A 22,138-nucleotide genomic window follows, 5' to 3' on the forward strand; every position below is an offset into this window, starting at 1 on the left:
TAGTTAAAAATGACTTTCCCACGTCGAGAAAGACCCCTAGCAAGAAGCTTTCCCTTGCTAGAAGGAGTCCTCATACATAGTAACTTTATCAACAAGACCTGACCCCCCAAACCCACCGAGGTACACGTAAAGGTAACAAGCTACGGTTGAACTGCATCCCAAAGCGCACCAAACCAATTGTGAATCACCAAGCCTGGATATCATACACAAACTCTCTAAGCCGCAGCATGGCAAAGGCCCAGCTCACTGCTTTACTCGTCCATTCTCAGCAAAATCCCCAAATGTGATGACTGCCTTGCCATCACGCCCTCGCCTCCCGGCAAACTCCCAAGCCTGCCCCGCCTCTTCAAAGGAAAACGCTTCCACCCGCAATGCCTCAACCAACCCCTCATCAATCATCCCAGCCGCCATAGAGAGCGCTTCAACGTCCGGTGACACAATAAAGTACTCATACCGCACATGAGGATACCTCCCAGCCTCCTCCGCCAGACCACGGCCAAACGCCCATTCCGGCGCCGGGTCGCCGACGGTGATGGTCATCCCGCCGGGCCTGACCACCTCCCACGTCTTACCCAGCACATCTCCGCCAACAGTATCAAACACCACATCCACGCCTCGTATTTCGGCACTCCAACTTCCATCATTGTAATCCGCTACCTTCCGCGCCCCGAGTCCTGTCAATATCTCTTCACTCCGCGACGACGCCAGCGCAACGACCTCAGCCCCGCGCCGCGCCGCAATCTGCACGGCGGTACTCCCCACCGCACCGCCGGCGCCTGTTATCAACACTTTCATCCCCGCCCCAACCTTCCCGCGGACGATGATCCCTTCCCACGCCGTAAGAAGCGGGATCGGCAGCGCAGCCGCCGCTTCATGCGAGATTGAGGATGGTTTTGGCGCGACTTCGTCCGAGAGGCAGACGACGTACTCCGCCTGTCCGCCGCCCCCGCTGTCTGCGGCGATGAAGGCGAAAACGGGCTGGGAGAGGCGCAGGGGGCCGGTATAAGTCGGCCCGAGGGCGGCGACGGTGCCGGAAAGCTCGTGGCCTGGGATGCGGTGCGGGGCGGTGTAGAGTTCGGGCCAGAGGAGTTCGTCGGCGGTGATGCCGGCGGCGTGGACGCGGATTAGGATTTCAGAGGAGTTTGGTATGGGGGTGGGTAGAGAACTGGTGGCGACTACTTCTGGGGAGGAGGCGGGGCCGAGGACTTGGATTGCTTTCATGTTGTGCTGTGGAATGTTGATCAGATTAAATGATTTGTGTATAGGTAGGTTGACTGCTGCAGCTGAGTGGGAGGCTCGTGGGCGACCTTTTCAGCACAGGTTAGAACCTGACTTTCATTACATGAAGTGATAGACGGCGTCTGCCTGATGATACAGGTTTGCTTCAATTGGCCATTGCCGACCCCGGGTACCCGGGTTCGGGAGTCCAGGTGGGGCCGGGTACCCGGTTATCCGCGTCGGGGACTCAATCCGCCGCCAAAAATGACTGCATTAGTTTACTCCTGAGAAACAAAGAACAAAGCAAACCTCGGCTGTTCAGCATGCTTTCAGATTACGTCGGCGGGTATGCATAACCTGTCGGCGTCGGCTTCGACACATCTGTGCGTTTCGCTTGGACGGTTGGCAGATGAGATGACGGGTTGTCTGACCTTGACGTCTCCATGGGAATGCCGGCATGTATAAAATAAAGTGCATACGATTTACAACATCAAGCGATTTCCTGCAACATCAGAAAATTCCAGCAGTACGCAAGAAGAACAATCACACTGAAGACAGTCGGTGAGTGCCCTCCTCCTCCTCTTCCACGGAGTCCTTGTCATTTTGCTTACCAAAACAGCAACCGACCTCGAGAGACTATCAAAGTCCTCTACAACTACCAGCTCCAGAACGCACCCGGAAAATCCATCGTTGGCGTCGAGGTCGAATATCCACCCGACGGCTTCACCCCTCCCCATCACCATTCAGGCGCCACCGTGATTGCGCGCGTCACGGAAGGCACCATACTTAGTGGAATGAACGGGAACCCACCACAGGTCTATAAAGTCGGCGAGAGCTTCATGGAACAGCCGGGATGCCATCACACAGTTGGAGAAAACAACAGTCGAGTGCTGGGTGCTAAGCTGCTCGCGATATTCATCATCGACACTGAGGTTGTGAAGGGCGGGTATGATGCGCTCACTGTTGTTGATAAGGAGTGGCGCTGAGAATGAAAGTTGGTAGATGTTGTACAAGTATCGTCTTCTTTTAAGACTTCCAATTGTCTCCCGCCTAAGCTATGTTTCCGAACGGACCCATGACCACCTGCTCAGATGTAACTCGTTGCCTGCCCTTCGCCATACTTCCTTGCGAATCATTCAGCTGTCCTGGGTGGAACACAGCGAACGCAACCATGACCGAGAACATCAGAAAAGAGTCAAAGATGTACATCATCGCCTCGTGCTGATTCACAAACCCGTACCAGCCTTGCCCAAACTCCGCCGCGCGCACCAAATTCCGCACCCAAACAGCCACCACAGAGATCACCAGCGTCCACAGATACCGCCTCCAATGCTCCACGTAAATCACCTCCCTCTGCGTCGCCCTCTGGAACCTCACAACGAGCGCAAAGTACACCACCAGCACAAAAAGTTGGAACAGCAGCCCGCCCAGCACCACGTGCCCGCCAATCTCCATGATCTTCGGGTTCGCGATGACTTGGACGAGGGAGCCCCGATCTGCGTGCAGAAGGCGACGATGTCTGTGAGGATGAAGATGCTCGTCGGGCTGCATTTGCGTCGCGGGTGGCCGAGGAGGGATTCTTTGAGGCGGCCGAGGGTGATGTAGATTGTGGCGGAGATGAAGACCGGGGCGACGAGGATGAGCATGAGTTGGAGCATGAAGGGTTTGGGGGAGAGGGGGGCGGAGCCGGCCCAGGCGCGGCCTAGGTGTCCGAAGGTGTCGCCTGTTGCGCTTTGTGTTAGACTCAGTTTCTCCAAAGCTAGATCGTTGATCTGGAGAATTCTGGACTTACATATGCCTCCCAGTACCATTGGGATGAAGTATTTGGTCTTGAACTTTCGTATCAGGAAGATGTGGTATAAAGAGATGCCAGCAAACAAGAACAGAAATATGATGCCCGCGGCTTTGGATGGTGTGTATGGATAGAAGAGGACCTTTCCGTCCTCGAAATGGACAAGACCCATGGCTTATCGTTGGTGCTTCTCGAATGATTACTGGACCAGGAAGAAGGCGTAAAGACTAGAAGCAAACTGTTGCGCGGGCTGGAGTTGGGATGACAGTACAAGTTATTGCTTTCGAAGTACAGACATTCCAAGAATGAAGCCTTTGAAATGTCACTGCCAAGTTCTTAAATACACAATAGGGGTCTCTGCGGCGTTGTCAGAAGCAATTCGCGCTCTGCTCCCGACCAATCGCTGATTTTTCGCATTCTCGTATTGTGTGACTGCCCCACAATGCTCCGCCTCCGGCCTCAAACGGGGCCTCAGGAGCCTCGATGAATGGTGGTGATTTCCCCACAACTGAAAAGAATTATTTGAGGAAGGATAACAATTGCTACTCGGTCAGGTATCGTATGGTTGTGTTGTTCTCACGGGCCCTTCCGTCCTGGACGTCCATGTCATGAGCGTTTTCTTTGCTTTTGTTACTCGCTGAACCAAAGTCTGTTCAAGTAAGTTAAGCCCGGGGCGCTTGAGACGACAGTCACCGTCCGAATCAATGACGGTACCCGTGTATTGATAATGTACGTTCTGAATATTGTAATTAACCAATGTAGTTTCCCTCCCGCGTTGCTTACCTGTCAGTGGGCATAGGTTGGGTGAAGGTCCTTGTGGAATGCGTCACGAATACGAGCGAACTGGGAGAGGTGGTCGCAGTCATTTTGCGAAAGCGCTGCACATTAACTTCGAAATTATGTCGTTCGGTAATTGTAGTGGCTATATCCAGGACGGACTCATCCAGATATCGAGTCCAGAGTCTGCGTCTGATCGCCGTCTTTCGGTAGCTGCCAACTCAGACCATCAACCTCCCCACCATCGTCCTAACATGGATCTCGAACGTCCGGAGCTAGCGGATGTCAGGTGAGCTCCCGCGAACCCATTGGTAAAGGTGCAGCCCCGCAAAAGCTCGAGAAGCTTAATCCCAAGCTCTATGATGACCACAACATGAATGGCCAGGACTACCGTCGCAGATAAGAAAAGTTTCAATCGAGAGGGTGTGAATGCCAAATAGGGGACCTGTGAACGGGTGCCGAGAGCGAGCCAAGGTGAGTAGCGTGAACTAGTTGCTGAACGAGGCAGGTTTTTGCGGGAGGGGTTCAGTCGTGGCAGCAGAATTCCATGTTAAGTTGAAAAACGTCGTTATCTACAACTCGATCATCCAGCTCATCGTGTTTCCACGTTTCTGATAATAGCGACGCCAAGCCGTAGGTTCCATGCAAACAGATAAGAAATCTCGTTGTTACCACTGATGGATGCCCTCTCCGTCTCATCTCATCGAATCTAGGATTGGAGCCGAAATGCACGTGGCTCGCTCTGAACCTTAACCAGCTAATGAAACGCACGGAGGTGGGAAACAAGCAGTCTACGGGCTGCGGGACAATCAGACCCGGTGTAAATAAACACTCCCAAAGTCCAGATGAAACCGGACGCGAGAAAAGCTTCCAGTTGTACTCTCAACGATGCCTGGAAATGGTGAGCTTTCATGCAGGACATGGATGGATCGGGGGAGTAGTTCATTAGTCGTCTGAGGAGCGATGAACGCCCCGTTGGAAGATAAATTGTCAAGGTGTTCCAAACCCAATGCCTCTATGTTCTTCGCACGTGTGAACGTTTGGGTGAACAGCTATTCCAACATCATTGTTGACATTCTACTGTGACAATCCGTCCATTCTATCACCATGAAGTCCACACTGGTACTTGTCACTGCTGTCCTGGGCTTGGTCCAGGGCCTGCCGCAGCAACAACCCGGTGGCGAAACGCCAATGGACAAGGCGAAGAAAGTTCCACAAGGCATAACGAAGGCAAAGGATGGCTCAGTAATTCTTGACACCACCGAGAAGGTGAAGTGAGTATTGTTGTGATGTTGTTTAAATGCGACTGAGAGACACTGACAAAAGTCATAGCGGCCTTGACATTCGCTTCCGCATCAGTGGTCCAGCTGCGCAGTTCACAAAGACGAGCAAGGTGCCCGATGGTAACAAGGAAGAAAACGCCAAGGGAGAACTCGGCTTGCACGTCTTGCTCCACGGAGATAGTGGCTCATCCTTCTTCGACATGCCGAACCAGGGTGTCAAGGACAACTTGGCGGGTGTTACGGTTCTCGCCCCCGATCAGAACCTCCATTGGGGTGGCGGCAAGGGCTTCAACCGAACTGATGGCGTGGCCCACGCCCAAGCTGTCAATGACCTTGTTATGAAGACACTTCCAAAGTACATGGCATTCAACTCATCTAACGTGTACTTCACTGGTATCTCGGGTGGCTCCCTCATGCTCAGCGGATACTTCATTCCGGCGCACATGGGCAACTTCGCTGGCGACGGTCACGGAGTTATGTTGGGCTGCGGCGCTATGGAGCCTAGGGTGACAGTTGAGGCCTCGGCCCGCGACGCCATGACGAAGACGCGAATCCACTACCAGACTTCGCAGAAGGAGCTGGACCGCCTGCAAAAGTCTATTCCGATGGCGATGAAGGCATACGAGGGCATTGCTTCAGAGAAGGGGCTGAAGCAGGAGGACATCAACAAGCTCCAGACGGCGAACAACAAACCTGACGGAGGACACTGCCAGTTTGATGGGATGGGCTTTGGATCTGGAATTCAACTGGTTGTTGATCACTACACTGCGGTCATGAAGAAGGGTGGCAGTGGGGAGATCCCGGGGATTGGTAACGTGAATCAGGGTGTTTCGGGCCAAGAGTTGAAGTTCAAAAGCGGCAACTGAGGAGAGCAATATGAGTCGTGCGAAGTTATTGGCGAATTTGCTTTGGGCTTGGTTTATGTACATATGCTACTGTGATCGTGATATGGAGCACGAGTCAGAATGACTGAAGCGTTTGCACCCTATTTCGCATTTGAGCGGCCGATATCAATATGAGGACTTCCAAACGCCAGAGGCCTTTTATACAATGCGTGGGTTTCAATCAAAGTCAGTAATGAGGAGTAACGGAGCCAACCTAAAAGCGTAAAAGCAAGGTAATACAGTATGATTGCTGAGGTTCATGGAGGCAACCACTGATGGCATTAGAGCAGTCGTTGGCGTCTCTGAAAGGTACCATTTGTACGTCCAGTGTCATTAACGTTAGACTCATATTCCTCTTTACCTTCAATGTTAGCTTAAAGTTGAAAATAGATCCAAAGAAACACCAAGCAAATTCGTAAGCTCCAAAACTACTTGATTGTGACCTCTGCCATTGATGTCCAGCTCAAACCAAACTTCTGCATTTCAACTCTGAGTCTCAACTGGTCCCGGATTTGTGGATCCAACCGGTCCTTGATTGGTGGAATCCAGAACATAGATGGGTCAGGGAATATCCAAGAGGTTTCGGGCGTTTCTCTCATGATCCGGTCCCGAAAGTTGTGGCGGTCTCTCATATTTTTCCAACTCCAGGCTTCGCTGTCTGCTAGTAGCTCAACTGCATTGCCTGAGTGACCAAACAGCAGCAATGGCCCCCACACAGCTTGAAACCTTTGGTGTAGCTTTAGTACGTATACAATACCGCGATTGGTATCCCATATAGTCTCATCAAGACCTGTGCCCCTTCGAAAGTTGTTCCAGGCAGAATGCCACTTATTGCGATCGGGACATTTGGAGCCATCGGATAGTTCATGATTCTCGATGAGATGACTTTTAGGCTCGTCAACTCCAACGCCCATAATCAGACCATCCGTTATTTCTGCCCATTTCTCGAGGTTGAGGTGAGTCGAATCCATATCCCAGCCATTCCGGGGGGTCGGCAACGTCCTATCACGGAGGTTGATAGAAAGCAGTTCGTCAATGTTATGCGGCAGTATCGACCACAGCAGTGGCTACGGATTTGGGGTTTTTGATAGCGGCTTGAGTTGTCTTAGAAGGAGAATAATGTCTTCCTTTCTCTTCCGCGGTCGTGGTGGCGGTGCTTTCCAATACCGAGATGACATGTTCAAGGAGCGGGGGCTCTTCTAGAACATGATCCCATTTGCGCTTCCAAACCTGCCACTTACGCCATAGATGGTGTTCTCGGCCCAGAAGCAGACTAAAGAGTTGAAGTGCGAGTTTGGCGACAGCTGTCTCATCATTGATTTCATCCGAGGTTCGATAAACCTTGGAGTTGCGACCCTGGGAAATGACTGTCTCAAGTACAGATCTGACGCGTTTGACCACTCTTAAGTCTATCGGTATTAGAGTGAGTCTATCCGCCAGGTTGCGTGGAGGACTGTGCGACCAAGTGAAAGCAAGGTCACAAACACACACCAGTGTGTGCATGTTGCATGACGAATCAGGTCTCAAGATAGCGTAGCCCTCCACACTGTGGAGCCAGTACAGCTCGTCGTGTTCCGAAATGAAATCAGAGCATACCCTCCAGGGCGTCGGGCTGTTTTCGAGCTTTTGAATGAAAAGCAGGGGAGAGACGACGGGTGGGTGGCTCTTATCAATGGGCTGTGACTTGAGAGCAGGCGCTATTACTACAACGCCATGGCTGTAGCGCATATAATCTAAATCAAAGGCCTGGTGGATGTTGCAAAGCCTGCTTGCCACCAACTTCAGGTGAGAATGCCTTGAGGTTATTTGAATGTCCTTCTTCTGGCTCTCGAAGATAATTGGTGGGGGCCGAAAACCAGTTTTAGTCTCCGAGATTACTGGTCGATTAGCCATGAGATCCATCTCAACAAAGAGATCATCCACAATGAAAAGCTCCTGGTTGAGTCGATGTGAGTTTCTCATGAATTTATCGCAGAGATCCTTACGAATTCCAGCGCTTTTGACTGACGTCTCAATGTCAGGAACCCATGAGGGAAGATGTTTGGCTTCGTTCTGCTTTTGTCCAGCGAGCATCAAAATCGGCCATCCAAGTTCACATACTTGAATAAAGTAGGATGCAACGCCGATAGCAACTTCATCAAGCGACAGGCTATAGTCAGGGAGAACTCGAGCCCCCGACCAGTCGGATGGTATTCCCAACAGGGCAAAGACCTTATCACGAGGATCTTGACAAGCGCAATGGTTTGTTTCAATCATCAGTGAAAAAAGGTCGGACTTTGAACCCAAGGGCGTTTTCGCCCTCCTAACCGCCCATGCATCCAAAGGCAGTAAGTCGATGATCTTGGAGAAGGGCAATGAACTGGAGACTGCTCCGCAGAAAATCACAATGGATTTACTGAGCATAATCTCCTGCACCACCCACAGTCTTTTGAAGTATGGCCTCTGAAAGAGCTGAGAAATAGCGTCTTGACACATCTGGCACATGACACCTCCGTTTGAGTGACGACAGCCATTAGTTGACAGCGAGCGGGACATAGTCTCGAGAGCTGTATTGCTGGAGTTGCTGGCCAACCCCAAGTATACGAGGACTTCAGCGGCACTCGAGTAGATTTCGGGCATAAGAGCAACCTGAGAAGTCCGCTCCATCACATCAGTCTGATTGACGCACACTGCATCAATCCAAAGAGTGCGGTGCTTGAGCCTGTTGTGATGGAACCTAACGCTGCAGAGAGCATCTGCGCAATTTTGCGTGATTGGTACAGCGTCCCAGAATGGTCCAATATATACGGCTCTGCATTTCTTCGAGTTTCCTGAGGCGTCAGCCCAAGTGTAAGACAACGCCTCGTAGTGTGGAGGGTCCGAGCCTAGCTGGACGACTCCGAAGTTTCCCCGGAGGATGTCATCGCGTTCACCTGGAGCGATATCGAGGACCCGAATGCTTCGAGGAGGAAGAACTGGATGGCAACCGCGAGGTTTGGTTGACCGGGAGGCCTGGCGATAGCTACTTTCGTCGGCACTAATAAAAAGATCTTAGAACAGTCCTGTTGGGCTGATGTGAAGGCCCCAATTGCGAGTTATTTACCCTTTATCACAAGACAGGCCATCAGGATGAAAGTTTTCGATTCCAAGACCGTGGCCCCCCTGTCGCTCATCATCCTGGCTCCATATGACACCCGCCGGCCACGCCAAACGCCTACGTTGCCAACTTGCCCTTGTTGGAGGGCTAGGAGGGCGGAGGTCGTCGGGAAATTCGATATCATCGGTCGATGCTACGGCGTCACAGGTCTGGCAATAAGGAAGACCACCCACAATCCTGATAGAGGGCCTGGAGCACCTCGACTCATGCCACCTGAACATGTTCTTCCGGGCGTATCTCGAATGCGGTCGATGTCCGAACGCTATTTGAGGACAACGGAAAAAATATCAGAAAATGTGAATTTAGCAAAAAAAGGGTGAAAAGAAAGAAGGCCTAGAAAGATGTAGGTCTTGGATGCTGCAGGGTACATATATGCGGGCTTCCAAAGGTGCGTACGACGCCGGTGGCTTAGAAAAGCCACAGACTGTGTCTCACAAAGTTGCATGGAATTTCAAAGGGCGGTGACTATGTATGTACTCAGGAATAAGCAAGCGGCAGTGAGACTGCATTCTAGCCGTTAGGCTGCCTCTCCCTAACTCTTGAGGCTTGTATGCAAGGCAGGTCAGATGTCAGAACTTGATTCTATTTAAAGGAATGCCACTATACTTCTGAGCAAATTTGCTTAGGCGATAAACGGCATCTCAATACCCCTCAGTCTCTTGGTCTCGGCAGCAACATCCGTGTCCAACACAGCCACACTCAACTCGGGAAGAGTGAAGTTGAAGGCACCATCCTCGTTGGCGGTCAAGACCAAAGTCTGGGTATCGACAATGTTCACGCCAGTGTGAGGGTCGTTGTAAGCGAACGGGTCCCCGCTGGGGTTGGTCAACAGAGTCAGAGAAGCCTTGGTGCCAGCCTCAACACCCTCAAACTTGACGGTGACGGGCACATCCTCACTATTGGTAGTGTTGTAGGCAGCGCCCTTCCAGATGAAGTTACCCTTCGCCTCGTTCTTGCCAGCGACGTAGTACACGGGGCCAAAGTCGGCAGAAGCCTCGAGGGTGTGCGAGAGAGGGTGGCCGGCGAACATCTCCCAGACGTACCAGCTGGTGGAGCGGGTCGTCAGCTTGGGGTCGGCCGCGAACTGGACGATGGTGACGGCCCACTGCCAGCGGTTCATGTTGCGGAGAACGGGGGCGTAGAAGGTTCCCGGAACGCGGTCGGCGTTGCGCTCGTAGCCGATGAGAGAGACGGCCTCGCCGACGGTGCCAATCCACCAGGGGAAGGGCATCAGGTCGCCGTCCCAGCCGGTGCCGCCGTTGGGATGGGTGGCGGCGACTTCACCGACGATGTGGCCAATGTCGTTGTCGAAGCGGTCGAACTCCTCGACAAGGGCATCAGGGGTGCGGTAGGGGTGGTAGTCACCGATGCCAGGGGCGGGAATATCGAAGCCATCGCCGTCGGTAGTGGCGCCGGAGGAGATCACAGTAATGTCGGGGTACTTGGCCTTGATGGCCTCCATGAACATGGGGAAGCGGTACTCCTTGTACGAGGTCCAACCACCGGGGTAGCCAGCGAGCCAGTCCTCGTTGCCGATCTCGACCATCTGCAGGTCGAACGGCTCGGGGTGTCCGAGCTCAGCGCGCTTGGCTCCCCAGGTAGAGTCAACGGGCCCGCGGATGAACTCGATCTGGTTGAGGGCATCGTCAATGAAGGGCTGGAGATCCTCCTTGGGAGTAACATCGCCGTTGAGAGCAAGGCCGGCCCAAACGCCGATGACAACAGTCAGACCCATGTCCTCAGCCCACTCGAGGTACTCCATGAGACCCAGGCCGTGAGTCTGCTGGTAGTTCCAGACACCTTGGAAACCAGGACGGTCCTTGAGAGGGCCAAGAGTGTCCTTCCAGTCCCAGTAGGTCTTGTTGTCAATACCCTCGAGCATGTTTCCGCCAGGGAAGCGGAGCAGACTGGGGTGGAGCTCAGCAAGAGACTCAGCAATGTCAACGCGAAGGCCGTTCTTGCGGTCCTTGTACGTGGGGGGGAACAAGCTGATCAGGTTGAAGTCCAGCGAGCCGTCGGCAGCGCCCGCGGGGTCAAAGGTGATGGCGAAGGTGTTGTTGCTATTGGGAGCATCCTTGCTGGGGGTGAGCTCGACAGCATGCTCAACCCATTCCTCGGCCGTGGATTTGGACTCGATCTCGACAGAGCCGAAGACGTCGTCGTTGAGGGCCGACTTGAGAGAGGCGGTGAAGACACCATCGTAGGCACCCTTCACCCAGAAGGAGCCGGTATACTTCTGTTGTCTGACGTCCATGCCCCAGTAGCCATCGTTCTCGAGACCGATCGAGCCGGAGCCGTTGCCGCCGGCGACGTTGACGGAGACGGGGAGAGCGGCGGAGAGGGGCTCGCTCAAGTTCTTCAGGGTGAGGACAGCGCCGTTGATAGAATGCCAACCGTCCAGGGAGACAGGGAATCTATCGCTGTACTGGAAAGCGCGGTTGCGGACCAACTCGGCGTAGATACCGCCATCGCCTGAGTTATTGATATCCTAGGAAATACTCAGTAAGCTACGTGTATGAGTGAGGTAGCAGGAAACAGGGTACAAACCTCGTGAAGGAATCCATACTGGTGACCACTAGTAGCGTTGCCGCCGGTGGCCTTGACGGTGATGTCGACAGCAGCAGCCGAAACGGCGTAGGTAGCGGCCAGAATGGCCGACTTCAGCGACACCATTTTGCTTCCCGATTGCTTGCGATTGAGGGTGCAATGACGCGAAGGTGTCAAACCAGGCCCAAGGCGATTTTCCGCTGTCAGGGACAGGCGATGGTTTTATACCAGCGTCGACCACGGTGACCAACAATGAGCTCATCCCCCGCTCGAATCAACCGGCCTCACAATGAATACCCGTTGAACTGTCACATTGAATGCGACCTGCAGACCCAAGCATCTGGGGCCGAGAGACGCGAGGGCGCTCATTTCGCGAGCATGTCGGCTCACTTGGAAGATGTTCACCCCGCATCTCTCTGACCCATGTCACTCTCCGCAACTGTTTGTCAGCCCAGACGGGAGAAACAATATCGTGAGCGTCGCATGTCGGTGGCTTCAGTCCCGAGATGGAGAGCTCAAGGAAAGCTTGGCATTGCGGAGTGCGCGGTCGGCTCGGTTGACCTTTCGCGTGCTCACGAACAAGCAGCAGGGGTCCGGCCGGTAGAGACGTCGGGATTGGATGGAGGAAAAGCTCACACAGAGAAATACTGTTACATCGGCCGGGCGAAGTGGTGATGTCGAAGCTCGGTCGCGTCAACAAAGGCGGACTTTTGGTCCCAATTTCTTCCTGTCAATGTGGGGAAAGCTGGAGAAACCAGGAACAGCTCAGATGAGGAGACGGAAAATGAGGGGAAGTTGGAGAAACCAAGGGAGCATCCGGGTTTGAAGCCGGGATATCCCCCGGATCCACTGCGTCACTACCGGATTCCGAGGGGCGGATAGAGAGCTCTCATTCGAGCGCATCGAGGAAGAATATCGGGTCATCTTCAGTTTGCCGCCAAAGACCCGTGGGGACTCTGCCCATGTGCGCATCCAACCTTACCTGTTCCTTGCGTTGAATAGAACAGCACGGCAGGCATCGCGGCTGGCTGATGGCTCATTCTGCTCGCTCTCGACATCACGACCCATGTATCAACCCCGCAGCGGATGAATAGCGTTGAAATCGGGTTGGGCCGCTTCGATTTGATCAGCGATAGAGCTCTTGGCCAGCCACATGCCGAACGGTCTGCGCCGCGAGAAGTTCGCGTTGATGCAAGGGCCAGTGGATTGAATGTTGCTCGCTGAAGCTTGGCTTCTGACATCATTGGATGTCGTATAGCAGGCTCTTTGTCACAGGCCCGCTTCTAAATGGACCTGCATGCAATTTGATGTGTCGTCGCAAGTCCTTTTAGTCACGTTTCTCGGGTCGTGCCGGAACAAATGGCACCTTTATGAGTTGGGGGAAGAAAGTCGAATAATGTAGGAAATCGTTATTTCTATTCTGGTATCATCAATATTGCTCTCTTCCTGGCCGTCTAGGTATACAGCGAAATCTTGTTGATTCATCTGCTCAACTGCTGCCGATAGACGTTCAACTCAATGACCGACCACACCCGCGCAATCTTGCCTTCATGCAACTGGTATATGATGTTCTCATGAAACTTGACCGAATTCCCATTGGGCTTCGCTCCTCCCCATTCACGGACTGGGGTCCCAGTGAACTCCAGCCGTGCCGCGATCTGCTGCGTCTCCTTATCGACGAGTAACTCCTCGATATGAAAGTGCAGGTTTTGAATAGCGTCCTGGCTATCGCTGATGAGTGGAATGTACTCAGTAATTGTCAGCCTACGGCTGTTATGTTCCAGCTCAGGGTGACAAAAGCGTTCAAAGTCACGCTCCATCGTCTTCTCGTTGATGCTGGTGATGTAAGCCTTGTACAGCTCTTTCAAATCGAGTTCATCGTGTCTAGAAGAGAGGTCTCCGATAATTGTTGGGGCTCTAGGGACTGCAGAATGTTGTGACTCGAAGCCGGCTTCGCCTCGAAGAGATTGCCATCTTGCCAAACGATTGTCGACGAACCATGCGAAGATTATCTCTTGAAACTCGGGCGCGGAATCGGGTGAGTCGGCACAGTTGATATAGCGCGCAGCAACAGCGTTGCTGCTAGTGTCGACAATGATCGTGTCTAGCTTTCTGTGCAATTTCATGCCTGGCGAGAGGGAATCACTCTCGCAGGCGAAGAATACCGTCGCAGACATGGACTGGCCATTGTAGTCGATAATGGGCTGGACTTTTTGTTCAACTTCATCCCAGTCTTGCTCATCCAGGTGCTGAATGAGCGAGCGGAAGACCGACAGCAAACGTTGAAGTCATGGTGAGCGCGGGGTATGAAAGACAGTGCGGGGCAAGCCGGGTGCAACAACCACCGAGGATAAATCTTGTGCCTCTGGTATAATCGAAGAAAAGCTTATGGTAACTTCTCAGGATGTTTGTGAGATCTTCGCAGACGCTGGGCCAGTCTATACCAATTTCTAGAACATCCCCAGGTAGCATCAGATGACTAAACTTCCTGAGCACCGGGCGGGACATCGGGCGGGGCGCTTCGGTCCCGGTGGGCGGGGAAATGGCCGAGCTATCGTCAATTGGGATGCGGATCATTCTATCGCGGCAGAAATCCTTCAGAAGACTGCGATGGGCCGCTGTAAAAAATGCAGTTAATGATGGGCGCGACTACCTGAATATTACTTGGACCATAGCTCACGACGTTCTTAAAAACCACCAATTCATGGCCAACCTTTGGTGCAGCCCACGTTGGTTAATACCTCTGCTTCTGAGATCGAATGTTGACGGCGAGCTGGGCTTCTTCATGTTTCTACTTACAGGTGCCTATCATAGGTAAGTAGTGATTATCGTCATATCTCTGTCTACTAGAGCGCAAGATCTTCGGCCCGGGGTATCGAGTCTTACCAAACGCCACATGGGTATTCCACCGCCTAAGACAATGTACCATGGGAGGGTCCCTCGATTCGCGATATCATCTGATATCTGAGATGTCCTCATCCTGCCGTCTCTGATCGGATCTCCCAGGAAGGTTCGTGGTAGTCCGAGAAAGAAGTCCAGAGTGCCTGGTCATAAAATGTTGGATATCCCACATTGTTCATCATCGGAAACCTAGCTCAGGTAATTGGAATTCCACTGGCCGGAGATCGTCAACCCATCCTAGACATTCGCTGCGATCTCGAACTCTGATTTTCCACACCGATTTCTAGAGCGACATCACATTTATCAATTCAGCCAGATAGAATACTGTTTCACACAAGTAGAAAACATTCAGCATTAGAGGTAGAATCGATTCATTGTACCAACCCAGCCGCCCCCGTCCACTAACAAGGGTTGTCATCTATGGCGAACCAGTACGCCCCCCCTCCATACTAAACTCCAAATAGGCTTTCCGAATATCCGAATCAAGTAGTAGAAAGTAGACAATAGAAAGTATAAAAAATAGTAATGCTTATTGCTTCAAAGTAGAAATCCCTCCCACTCCCTCACCCCATCACCAGCCCTCAACTCTCAAGGATCCCGCTCCCGGCTTCCCGGCACGACTCGGTTGTCCGACCCCCCACAAGGCCAGGCTCTCGAGAGCCCGACACTTTGGTTTGGGTTCAGTACCTCTCCCGCCTTTTTCTGAAGCATTCGCGAGTGTTTCACCGTTGAAACGGCAGGTCTCTGATGCAACGCTGTTATTTTTTCAAGATCGCTATTTTCCAAACCAAATCTCCATTGCTCAGGAAATCTATAGGCTCAACAACGCAACCGTGAGTGTCGCAATGAGAAGTGCTAGTCTCAGCCCAGAGACAGAAACACCATCCGTAGAAGCCGCGCTCATTGGCATGCCGGTGTTGTTGCGGCTCTGCTTGAAGAACGGATCCAGCATCGTGGTCTTGTTGACGGGGTAGATACTGTTGGCGACGCAGAACTGTGTGGGGTTGTTCCATGTTGCGTCAACGGCGCGCTTCCATGCCACCACGGGTTGGGTGAGCATCTCCTTGGTGTAGAAGATGCGGCAGTTGGCCGGCTCCCACAGGAACTGCAGGGGTGTCTTGGCATCTGACATGGAGAAGGCGTTCTTGCCGTTGACAGCGCCGGCAGACTTGGGGGTGGTGGCACGCTTGATGGCGTAGCCCTTAGCCAATTCTCCGACGTCGCTGTTCATGACCTCTTCCTTCTTATCCTTGGGGGCGAGAGCGAGAATTGCCTTCGCATCGGAGGTGAGGTCGTTGAAGGAGAAGACCTGGGCACCCTCGACACCGGCGATGGACTGCATGATGCCTGACAGAGGACGGCCTCCGATGACAGTGGTCTTGATACCCATTTGAAGGATCATCAAGTAGGAGAAGATGGTGCAGGTTGAGCCGCAGGTTCCATCAGTGAACAGGAGGACGTTCTCGGGAGCAAAGACGCGAGGGGGCGGGTTAACTTTATTACCGACACCAGTCAGGTTGAATGACGGGTCAGTCTGGTTGAGCGGGGCCTCTTGGTAGGCGGTGAAGGTGTCGCCATTCAGGGAGACGGGAGCCAGGATCTGGTCAACCGTCGTGAAAGCCTGCTCATCAGGAGTGAAGACCTGGCCGGGCAGCAGATTGGTAATGACAGCACTGCTGGCGAGGGCCTCAAGGGCACCCTTCTCCTCAGGACTGCTTGGCGTGAAGTTGGCAGGGATGGCGTTTGCCAGACGAGACATCATGTTCATGCTGTCTGAGAGGCGCAAGTTGTTGGCTTGGAAGCGGTCAACCTCCGGGAACAGCTGTGATGGGATGTTAGTAAGATTCACGCTTCTGAGGAGTCTTCGTACGAACCTGGGCGAACAGCTCAAAGCCAGCGACAACGAAACCACCGCCGTTGGCAGCGACGTCAACGACGAGCCTCTTCTTTCCGGCCTTCTTGCTCTCGGCGAGGAACTTGGCGACGGTGTCTTGGAAGTTTGTGAGGTACTCAGTGGCATCGATCGCATCGGGGGGCGCGAAGGATGTTACAGAGAGCACAGCCACGTCTTCATAGCCAGTACCATTAAGGAAGTAGCCAGAGGTGGTGTTGGCACCGCTGTCACGTACAACGGGGTACGGGTAGCCTTCAATGGTCGGCCTAGGCGGAGGTGGCGGCGAACTGGTCTTGGGTGCATCGGGCTTGGTTCCGTTGGCGGGTGTCTTGTTGGCATCCGGGTTGCAAAACTTGTTGTAAAAGTCCTCGCCGTTGTTCACACCGGTGAAGTTGGCTCCAGCACGGATGAGGGCGAAACTGTCCTCGGACTTCTCCTCGCCGTTGTCGTAGGTGATGGTCACCTTTGGGCCCTGGAATGCAAGAGATGCAGCGATGAGAGGAACCGCTTCCTTGAAGGCGTAGGACTTGAAGTTTGCGTTCCACTGAGAGTCAGGGTCCTGGTAACCGCTGAACTTCAGGTTCAGGTCCTCGAGCAAAGTCGCAGCATCGCGGCCGTTGATCCTAATGATGGCGGGAGCTGAGGAGTTGTTGTCGAGTTGTCCTACGAGGATTAGCAGCTGTAAAACGCCGCCTCAGCCGCCTGATGCCAACTTACCCATGTGATATAGTTTTGGCACCTCAACACCATCTCTAGACACTGAAACAATGTCGCTGGCAAGCGTGTTACGGAAGCTGAAGCCCTTGAAAATGTCGCCGCGGAAAGCGAAGTGACCGTCGTGGGCAGAGGCGAAAAGCTGGAAAATCTCAAGCTGGAAATCGTACTCGCTCTTGTAGCCTCCAGCAGCCGCCTTCTCGCCAATCTTTGAAAGACCGCCCTCGATATCGGTAGGCGGCAGCATGTATGACGCGGGGGGGTTCTTGAGCCAGGATAGCGTGCTCTGCCATTGGACGTACGCCTTTAAGCTCTTGATGAGATCCTTGGCCGGTCCAGGCTTGTTCGGGACAGACTGAAGGCAGTCAAAAGCGGTTTGCGCATTAACTTTCGGAGTAGCTGTTGAAATTGTCGGTTAGCTTTCTATTGAAAGAAAAGTCGAATAGCTCAAAGTCTCTTCCTCGCCCACACCTAATCCTTCCTCAAGATCATGACGACACCAAAACCCAACAGAAGACGAGATCACGTACCCTTAGGACTGGCCTGGAGAAATTGTTGAATCTGGGGCTGAATCTGTCCACAGGCACCGCTGCCATTTCCAGCACCGCCGGTAGGGGGCTGTGTCTGCGTTGGCGTCGTGCTCGTCGGGGTCGAGTTCGTCGGAGTCCCAGGCGGGGCTTGTGGGCGCGCCATCGCCGCAGCGGCGTACGCCACCGTCCACCAGATGAATCTCATGTTGTCGGCGACCGGTCTCTATGTTCGTATGCGTATGTACGTTGTGAATCTTTCCTCCCGTCTAAAATGACGAATGTGATGTCTCCGCTTCTTTGTTCTTGTTGGAAATCGAAAAACTTCGAGAAAAGAGGGAGAGTAAAGGAAAGAATAGCACAGCTATCCGCGAGGCCAGCTCAAGAAGTCTCGAGAACGAGACAAATCAACGAGGAAAGGAAAGTATATGGGGCCTTTGACGGACAGTTCGCCGGAAGCCTAGGAAGGGGAAAGACTTCTAAAAGAGCGCTCTGTCATGTGCCCTGACAGCAGTAGATGGGGTTTTAATGACCTGCATTGTCCCTCCCTCATACTTTCCCGTCTGGTTCGAAGCCGACACGGAAGTGTCCAAACTCCAGCCAAAAAACACCATGTCGGACCCGCTCGCTCTCGTTCTTCTTGGCGGCTGTATGGTGTGCTTGCTACGGCCAAGGGGGGGCGTGGTCGTCTGTCGGGCAGCCGATAACCTCAGCTACGGCCAGAGTTGCTTGCTCCCAAATCATGAAGCCATCATGAAACACGACAACCCTCACATCTTCAGATAAGCATCCGCGCATCCTTGGGCGGCGCCGGCTGCAGATTTAAACTCGGACGCTCAGCCGGGAAGACCCCTGTCGCATAAAAAGGCCGCCCTGTCCCCTAGCGTCTTATCCTCCCTCGACTAAACTACCGGCGGGACAGTTTAGGGTGCAGAGACTCATGGCTTGCATTGAGTGCTAGGTAATCGAGGCTGGATGACCCTACACACGGCACTGTCAATAACCTAGCCTCCGCCCCTAGTGCACACTCTGTACAGTGGACTCTGCCCTCTTGGTCTCTTGATCTGGGGACCGAGAGACCCGTCGAAATGGCCTTGGCGGGTGATTGGGTTGATGTTTCGGTGCAATCGGGGGATTGTGTCTGAAGAATGTGATTCTGAAGAGGGCTCATCCCACAACATGTCCCAGACACGATTTATCCCATTGTGATACTTCCGCCGGCTATCTACCGGCTGGGCGAGAGGCCCCAGAGTTAGAGAGTCAGAGTCACCGTACCGTAGCATCCTCTCCGTGTCGAGTCGCCCATTTGTCCCCGCACTCTGGCCCCAAGCCATCACCTCATGAACAATTTCGTCCCACTCTCCAGTCATGTTTCTCCTCTGGTCTGTTCTCTCTTGTCACTCTCTCTCCGCAGTCTATCGGATCACACAGCCAGCAGACGGCCGGTGAAGCTTTCTCGCTGCCTCCCCCTTGGCTCTACCTTGGCAGCCTTTCCCTGCTGTAGCAGATCTGCCGGAGGAAACGCATTCCGCACCAGTAACACAAAGACTGACTCTGGGCTGCTAGATCTTGTGTAGCATGCTACAAGGAACGACTCGCGTGTCTCTGGCTTCTAGCCCCCTGTGTCGGACTCTCCCGGCGCTAGAGCTGGCTCTGTCTTAGGTCCCCGTTTGACTTGGCCCAGCATCGCCTGACTCCATTTCACAGCCCTATCGCTCGCTGATCAACAGTGATGAGCAGCGAGCAGAAGATCATTTTGAGCTTGACGAGAGGCCCCCGATACTCTCGCGACCGTGGGTGCACGGATGAAGGTGTCAAATTTCACTCGAGTCTCATGAAGCGCAGCCCAGGCCAGTAAAACACCAAGACCCGTAAACAAACTCCGCGGCAGCTGTCCGTTTCCGCGCGCCCTCTGGACACTCTGCGCGCGCTGCTCCCTCACCTCCAACCCTTTTCCCCGCCCCGGCGGGAGACGCCTTACTTTGCATCTGCGTGAATCTCCCTCACCAAGCCGCCAGAGTTCGAAGAAGGGGGTTATTGGTGCGAAACTCTAGTCGCGTCGTACGATAAGGCACAGAATTCGATTGGCGATGCCAAGTAGGATGTTTGCTGATCGTTCGTCACTTTTTAAGTCTATCTTCCCACAGAATGAGGCAGAGAAGCAGAAGCCGAACCACCCCCAACATCAGCAAACGCACAAGCGAACACGAAAGAGGGCTGCAGATCATGGAGATCAAATGGGGAAAGACACCAACAGTCGACAAAACTAAACAAGGCTACCATCGAAGCCAGCTCTCAAATCATGCACGGGTATCTCAGCTTCCGTCCGCTCTCGGTCCCTTTCCGCGGCACAGCGGCACACGCACAACGCAGAAACACAGTCCGCCCTCCCCCTCATTTTTGCATCTGCCAGCAGCAGCACCACCAACAATCGATCAGCCATGTGAGCAGCATAGTCGACTTGAGCCTCTCGCCCGAACTATCCCATGAACCATCTCGACATTACATCTTTCTTCCCTGCCCCCGATGCTACCCCGTCCGCCTCAGACGACGACACCCATGGCCTCCATCCCCAACACACCCACAGCCAACCCCAACCCCACGCCTGCAGCGGCAAGACCACCAGTGCATCGCGCCGCGGCCACACCTCCGGTGCTCGAGCTGGGACTGACTCCTCCAGTCGCCGTCCCTCCGGCCCCACCCCTGGCGCTGCCCGTGACGGGACAGTCCGTGGTGCACGGGAGGGCGGAGACGAATGGAGTCGGTGCCGCGGTGCCTGTTTCCGCGCTGCCTGTGACGGTGAAGACGGGCGCTTGTGTTACTGCGGTCACGTTGGGCGTCGTGCTGTTCGAGTTGACGTTGAGCACCGCGTCGAGAATCTGGATGACGCCGTTGGCGATGAGGATGTCTGTCTGAATGACGCGCGCCGAGTCGACGAAGATGTCGTTGTTGTACAGCGTCACGCTGAGGTTCCTCCCATTGACCCCCGTCTGAAGTTTCGCTCCACTCATCAGGGCTGATTTGCCGTACACTGTCGAAGGCACAATGTGATATTGCAGCACCCGGCGGAGGTCCTCCTTGCTCATCGCGGACACGGTGCCCGCAATCTGCTGAAAGGCGGCATTCCGCGGCGCAAAGATGGTGACATTCTGCGTCTCGGCGAACTCAGTCACCAGGTCGGTCGCGTACAGCGCCCCCAGGAACGACGTCAGATCAGTATACGCATCGCGCGCAGTCTTTTCAATGCGAGCCGGCGGGACCATCAAGCTGTCGATAATCTGAACATATCCGCCATCAAATTCGATGTCCGTCTCGACGGCCGTCGTGCGCTGGGCCACGCCCGACGTCACGACCACATCGCCATTGGGCCCTTTGGTCACCAGCACACTCTGCCCGCCCGTGACATTGGAGTATCGCGCGTCCGTGAGCAGGGTGGATTCGATGGACGAGTTGCCCGGGAACAAGGCGTCGAATGCGATTTTGGCGTTGATGATGCCGTACTGGAGCGCGACGGGGATGCCGTCCTTGTCGGAGTCCCAGCCCTGGCCCTTGGTGTAGGCCTGGTCGCTCGGCGCGAGGATCTGGCGTTCGTCAGAAGATGTGTCCCGAGGAAAAATAGGGATGTTTTGTTCGCGCTGCATGAAGGTCTTGCACGATGAGGCCCCATCGGTTCGTCTAAGCGTGACAGGGCGAAGGGAGAGAGGGTAATGCCGCTGTCGCTAGGTGCATCGCCAAAGCTCTTCGTGCAGGTTTGACAGCTGAAGGGGTCTGATTGGGATGCAAAATAACGTACCGTGACGCCGGATTTGGGCAGCTTCGAGAAGATTTCGCTGTTTCCCTGTTGCCTCGAGTCAGTCAACCAGCTGTTTCTGGTCCTTCTCGAGGCTTGAGACATCGTGGGGGAGTGGATTCGGGGATCTGAGTGTCGCCTGCGCATGCGCATTATGCGACCCTCAAGCCTCTGTATATATCAAAGAGCGCTCTCGCACTGGCTAGTGATGATGCAGCAGGCTCTGAGAGCCCGCTGGCTGTGCTTTCTTGCTTTCTTCTCACCTTGACAAGATCGCGAAAAGTTGTGAGATTGGCCTGCTTCGCGAGGACGTCCTCCAATTTTTGGCCCGCGACGGCGGACGCGCCAAGCATGACTGACAGCGTCGTAGCCCACAGGGCCCAAGATGACGGCCTGATCATCATCGTCGTCCTTTTTGCTCCTTCGTCCCAGCGGTTGAATGATTAGAGTTGGGTTCTCGAACGCAGAAACGCACAATGTTGCGCAGAATTGGCAGATGCAGCCCACTTCAACGGGGGCGAGCGAGCGGGTTTTGACGGTCACAACGTCCGTCAATGATGCTATTCCGTACAACGTGAAGCGAACACGGTCCAAATGGAGACTCGACCGTCAGCCGTTGGAAGGCCCGATCAAGAGGCAAGGGGGGCAAAACAACCCGAACAGGAAGAAAAGAGA

General features: G+C 53.9%; 9 protein-coding genes across 9 annotated transcripts; 2 read left to right on the forward strand and 7 right to left on the reverse strand.

Moving 5' to 3' along the window:
* Window positions 1-243: 243 nt before the first annotated feature.
* GCG54_00010187 (2-methylene-furan-3-one reductase) lies at window positions 244-1,221 on the reverse strand (the record flags this gene model as incomplete). The annotated part of the gene is made up of 1 exon (XM_045410118.1): window positions 244-1,221. The coding sequence occupies one exon, from the start codon at window positions 1,219-1,221 to the stop codon at window positions 244-246; it is 978 nt and encodes a 325-aa protein (XP_045260073.1).
* A 320-nt stretch (window positions 1,222-1,541) lies between these two features.
* On the forward strand, window positions 1,542-2,204 carry GCG54_00010188 (uncharacterized protein; the record flags this gene model as incomplete). Its single annotated transcript, XM_045410119.1, has 3 exons — window positions 1,542-1,564; window positions 1,714-1,779; window positions 1,838-2,204. 3 exons carry the CDS (start codon window positions 1,542-1,544, stop codon window positions 2,202-2,204), a joined length of 456 nt encoding a protein of 151 aa, XP_045260074.1.
* A 64-nt stretch (window positions 2,205-2,268) lies between these two features.
* GCG54_00010189 (Protoporphyrin uptake protein 1) lies at window positions 2,269-3,182 on the reverse strand (the record flags this gene model as incomplete). Its single annotated transcript, XM_045410120.1, has 3 exons — window positions 2,269-2,676; window positions 2,733-2,941; window positions 3,011-3,182. 3 exons carry the CDS (start codon window positions 3,180-3,182, stop codon window positions 2,269-2,271), a joined length of 789 nt encoding a protein of 262 aa, XP_045260075.1.
* A 1,712-nt stretch (window positions 3,183-4,894) lies between these two features.
* GCG54_00010190 (uncharacterized protein) lies at window positions 4,895-5,936 on the forward strand (the record flags this gene model as incomplete). Its single annotated transcript, XM_045410121.1, has 2 exons — window positions 4,895-5,061; window positions 5,120-5,936. The coding sequence occupies 2 exons, from the start codon at window positions 4,895-4,897 to the stop codon at window positions 5,934-5,936; spliced, it is 984 nt and encodes a 327-aa protein (XP_045260076.1).
* A 1,056-nt stretch (window positions 5,937-6,992) lies between these two features.
* Window positions 6,993-8,894, reverse strand: GCG54_00010191 (Heterokaryon incompatibility protein 6; the record flags this gene model as incomplete). Its single annotated transcript, XM_045410122.1, has 1 exon — window positions 6,993-8,894. A coding segment is annotated over one exon (1,902 nt), but the record flags the coding sequence as incomplete, so codon positions are not given.
* An 818-nt stretch (window positions 8,895-9,712) lies between these two features.
* On the reverse strand, window positions 9,713-11,763 carry GCG54_00010192 (Alpha-L-arabinofuranosidase A; the record flags this gene model as incomplete). The annotated part of the gene is made up of 2 exons (XM_045410123.1): window positions 9,713-11,578; window positions 11,638-11,763. 2 exons carry the CDS (start codon window positions 11,761-11,763, stop codon window positions 9,713-9,715), a joined length of 1,992 nt encoding a protein of 663 aa, XP_045260078.1.
* Window positions 11,764-13,118: 1,355 nt separating this feature from the next.
* On the reverse strand, window positions 13,119-13,929 carry GCG54_00010193 (uncharacterized protein; the record flags this gene model as incomplete). The annotated part of the gene is made up of 2 exons (XM_045410124.1): window positions 13,119-13,886; window positions 13,912-13,929. The coding sequence occupies 2 exons, from the start codon at window positions 13,927-13,929 to the stop codon at window positions 13,119-13,121; spliced, it is 786 nt and encodes a 261-aa protein (XP_045260079.1).
* Window positions 13,930-15,349: 1,420 nt separating this feature from the next.
* On the reverse strand, window positions 15,350-17,881 carry GCG54_00010194 (Peptidase S41 family protein ustP; the record flags this gene model as incomplete). Its single annotated transcript, XM_045410125.1, has 4 exons — window positions 15,350-16,360; window positions 16,413-17,095; window positions 17,150-17,545; window positions 17,677-17,881. The coding sequence occupies 4 exons, from the start codon at window positions 17,879-17,881 to the stop codon at window positions 15,350-15,352; spliced, it is 2,295 nt and encodes a 764-aa protein (XP_045260080.1).
* A 2,335-nt stretch (window positions 17,882-20,216) lies between these two features.
* Window positions 20,217-21,864, reverse strand: GCG54_00010195 (uncharacterized protein; the record flags this gene model as incomplete). Its single annotated transcript, XM_045410126.1, has 3 exons — window positions 20,217-21,254; window positions 21,467-21,511; window positions 21,727-21,864. 3 exons carry the CDS (start codon window positions 21,862-21,864, stop codon window positions 20,217-20,219), a joined length of 1,221 nt encoding a protein of 406 aa, XP_045260081.1.
* Window positions 21,865-22,138: the final 274 nt, after the last annotated feature.

This window comes from Colletotrichum gloeosporioides (assembly GCF_011800055.1).
Source record: "Colletotrichum gloeosporioides strain Lc1 chromosome Unknown consensus_71, whole genome shotgun sequence".
Classification (NCBI taxonomy): Eukaryota; Fungi; Ascomycota; class Sordariomycetes; order Glomerellales; family Glomerellaceae; genus Colletotrichum; species Colletotrichum gloeosporioides.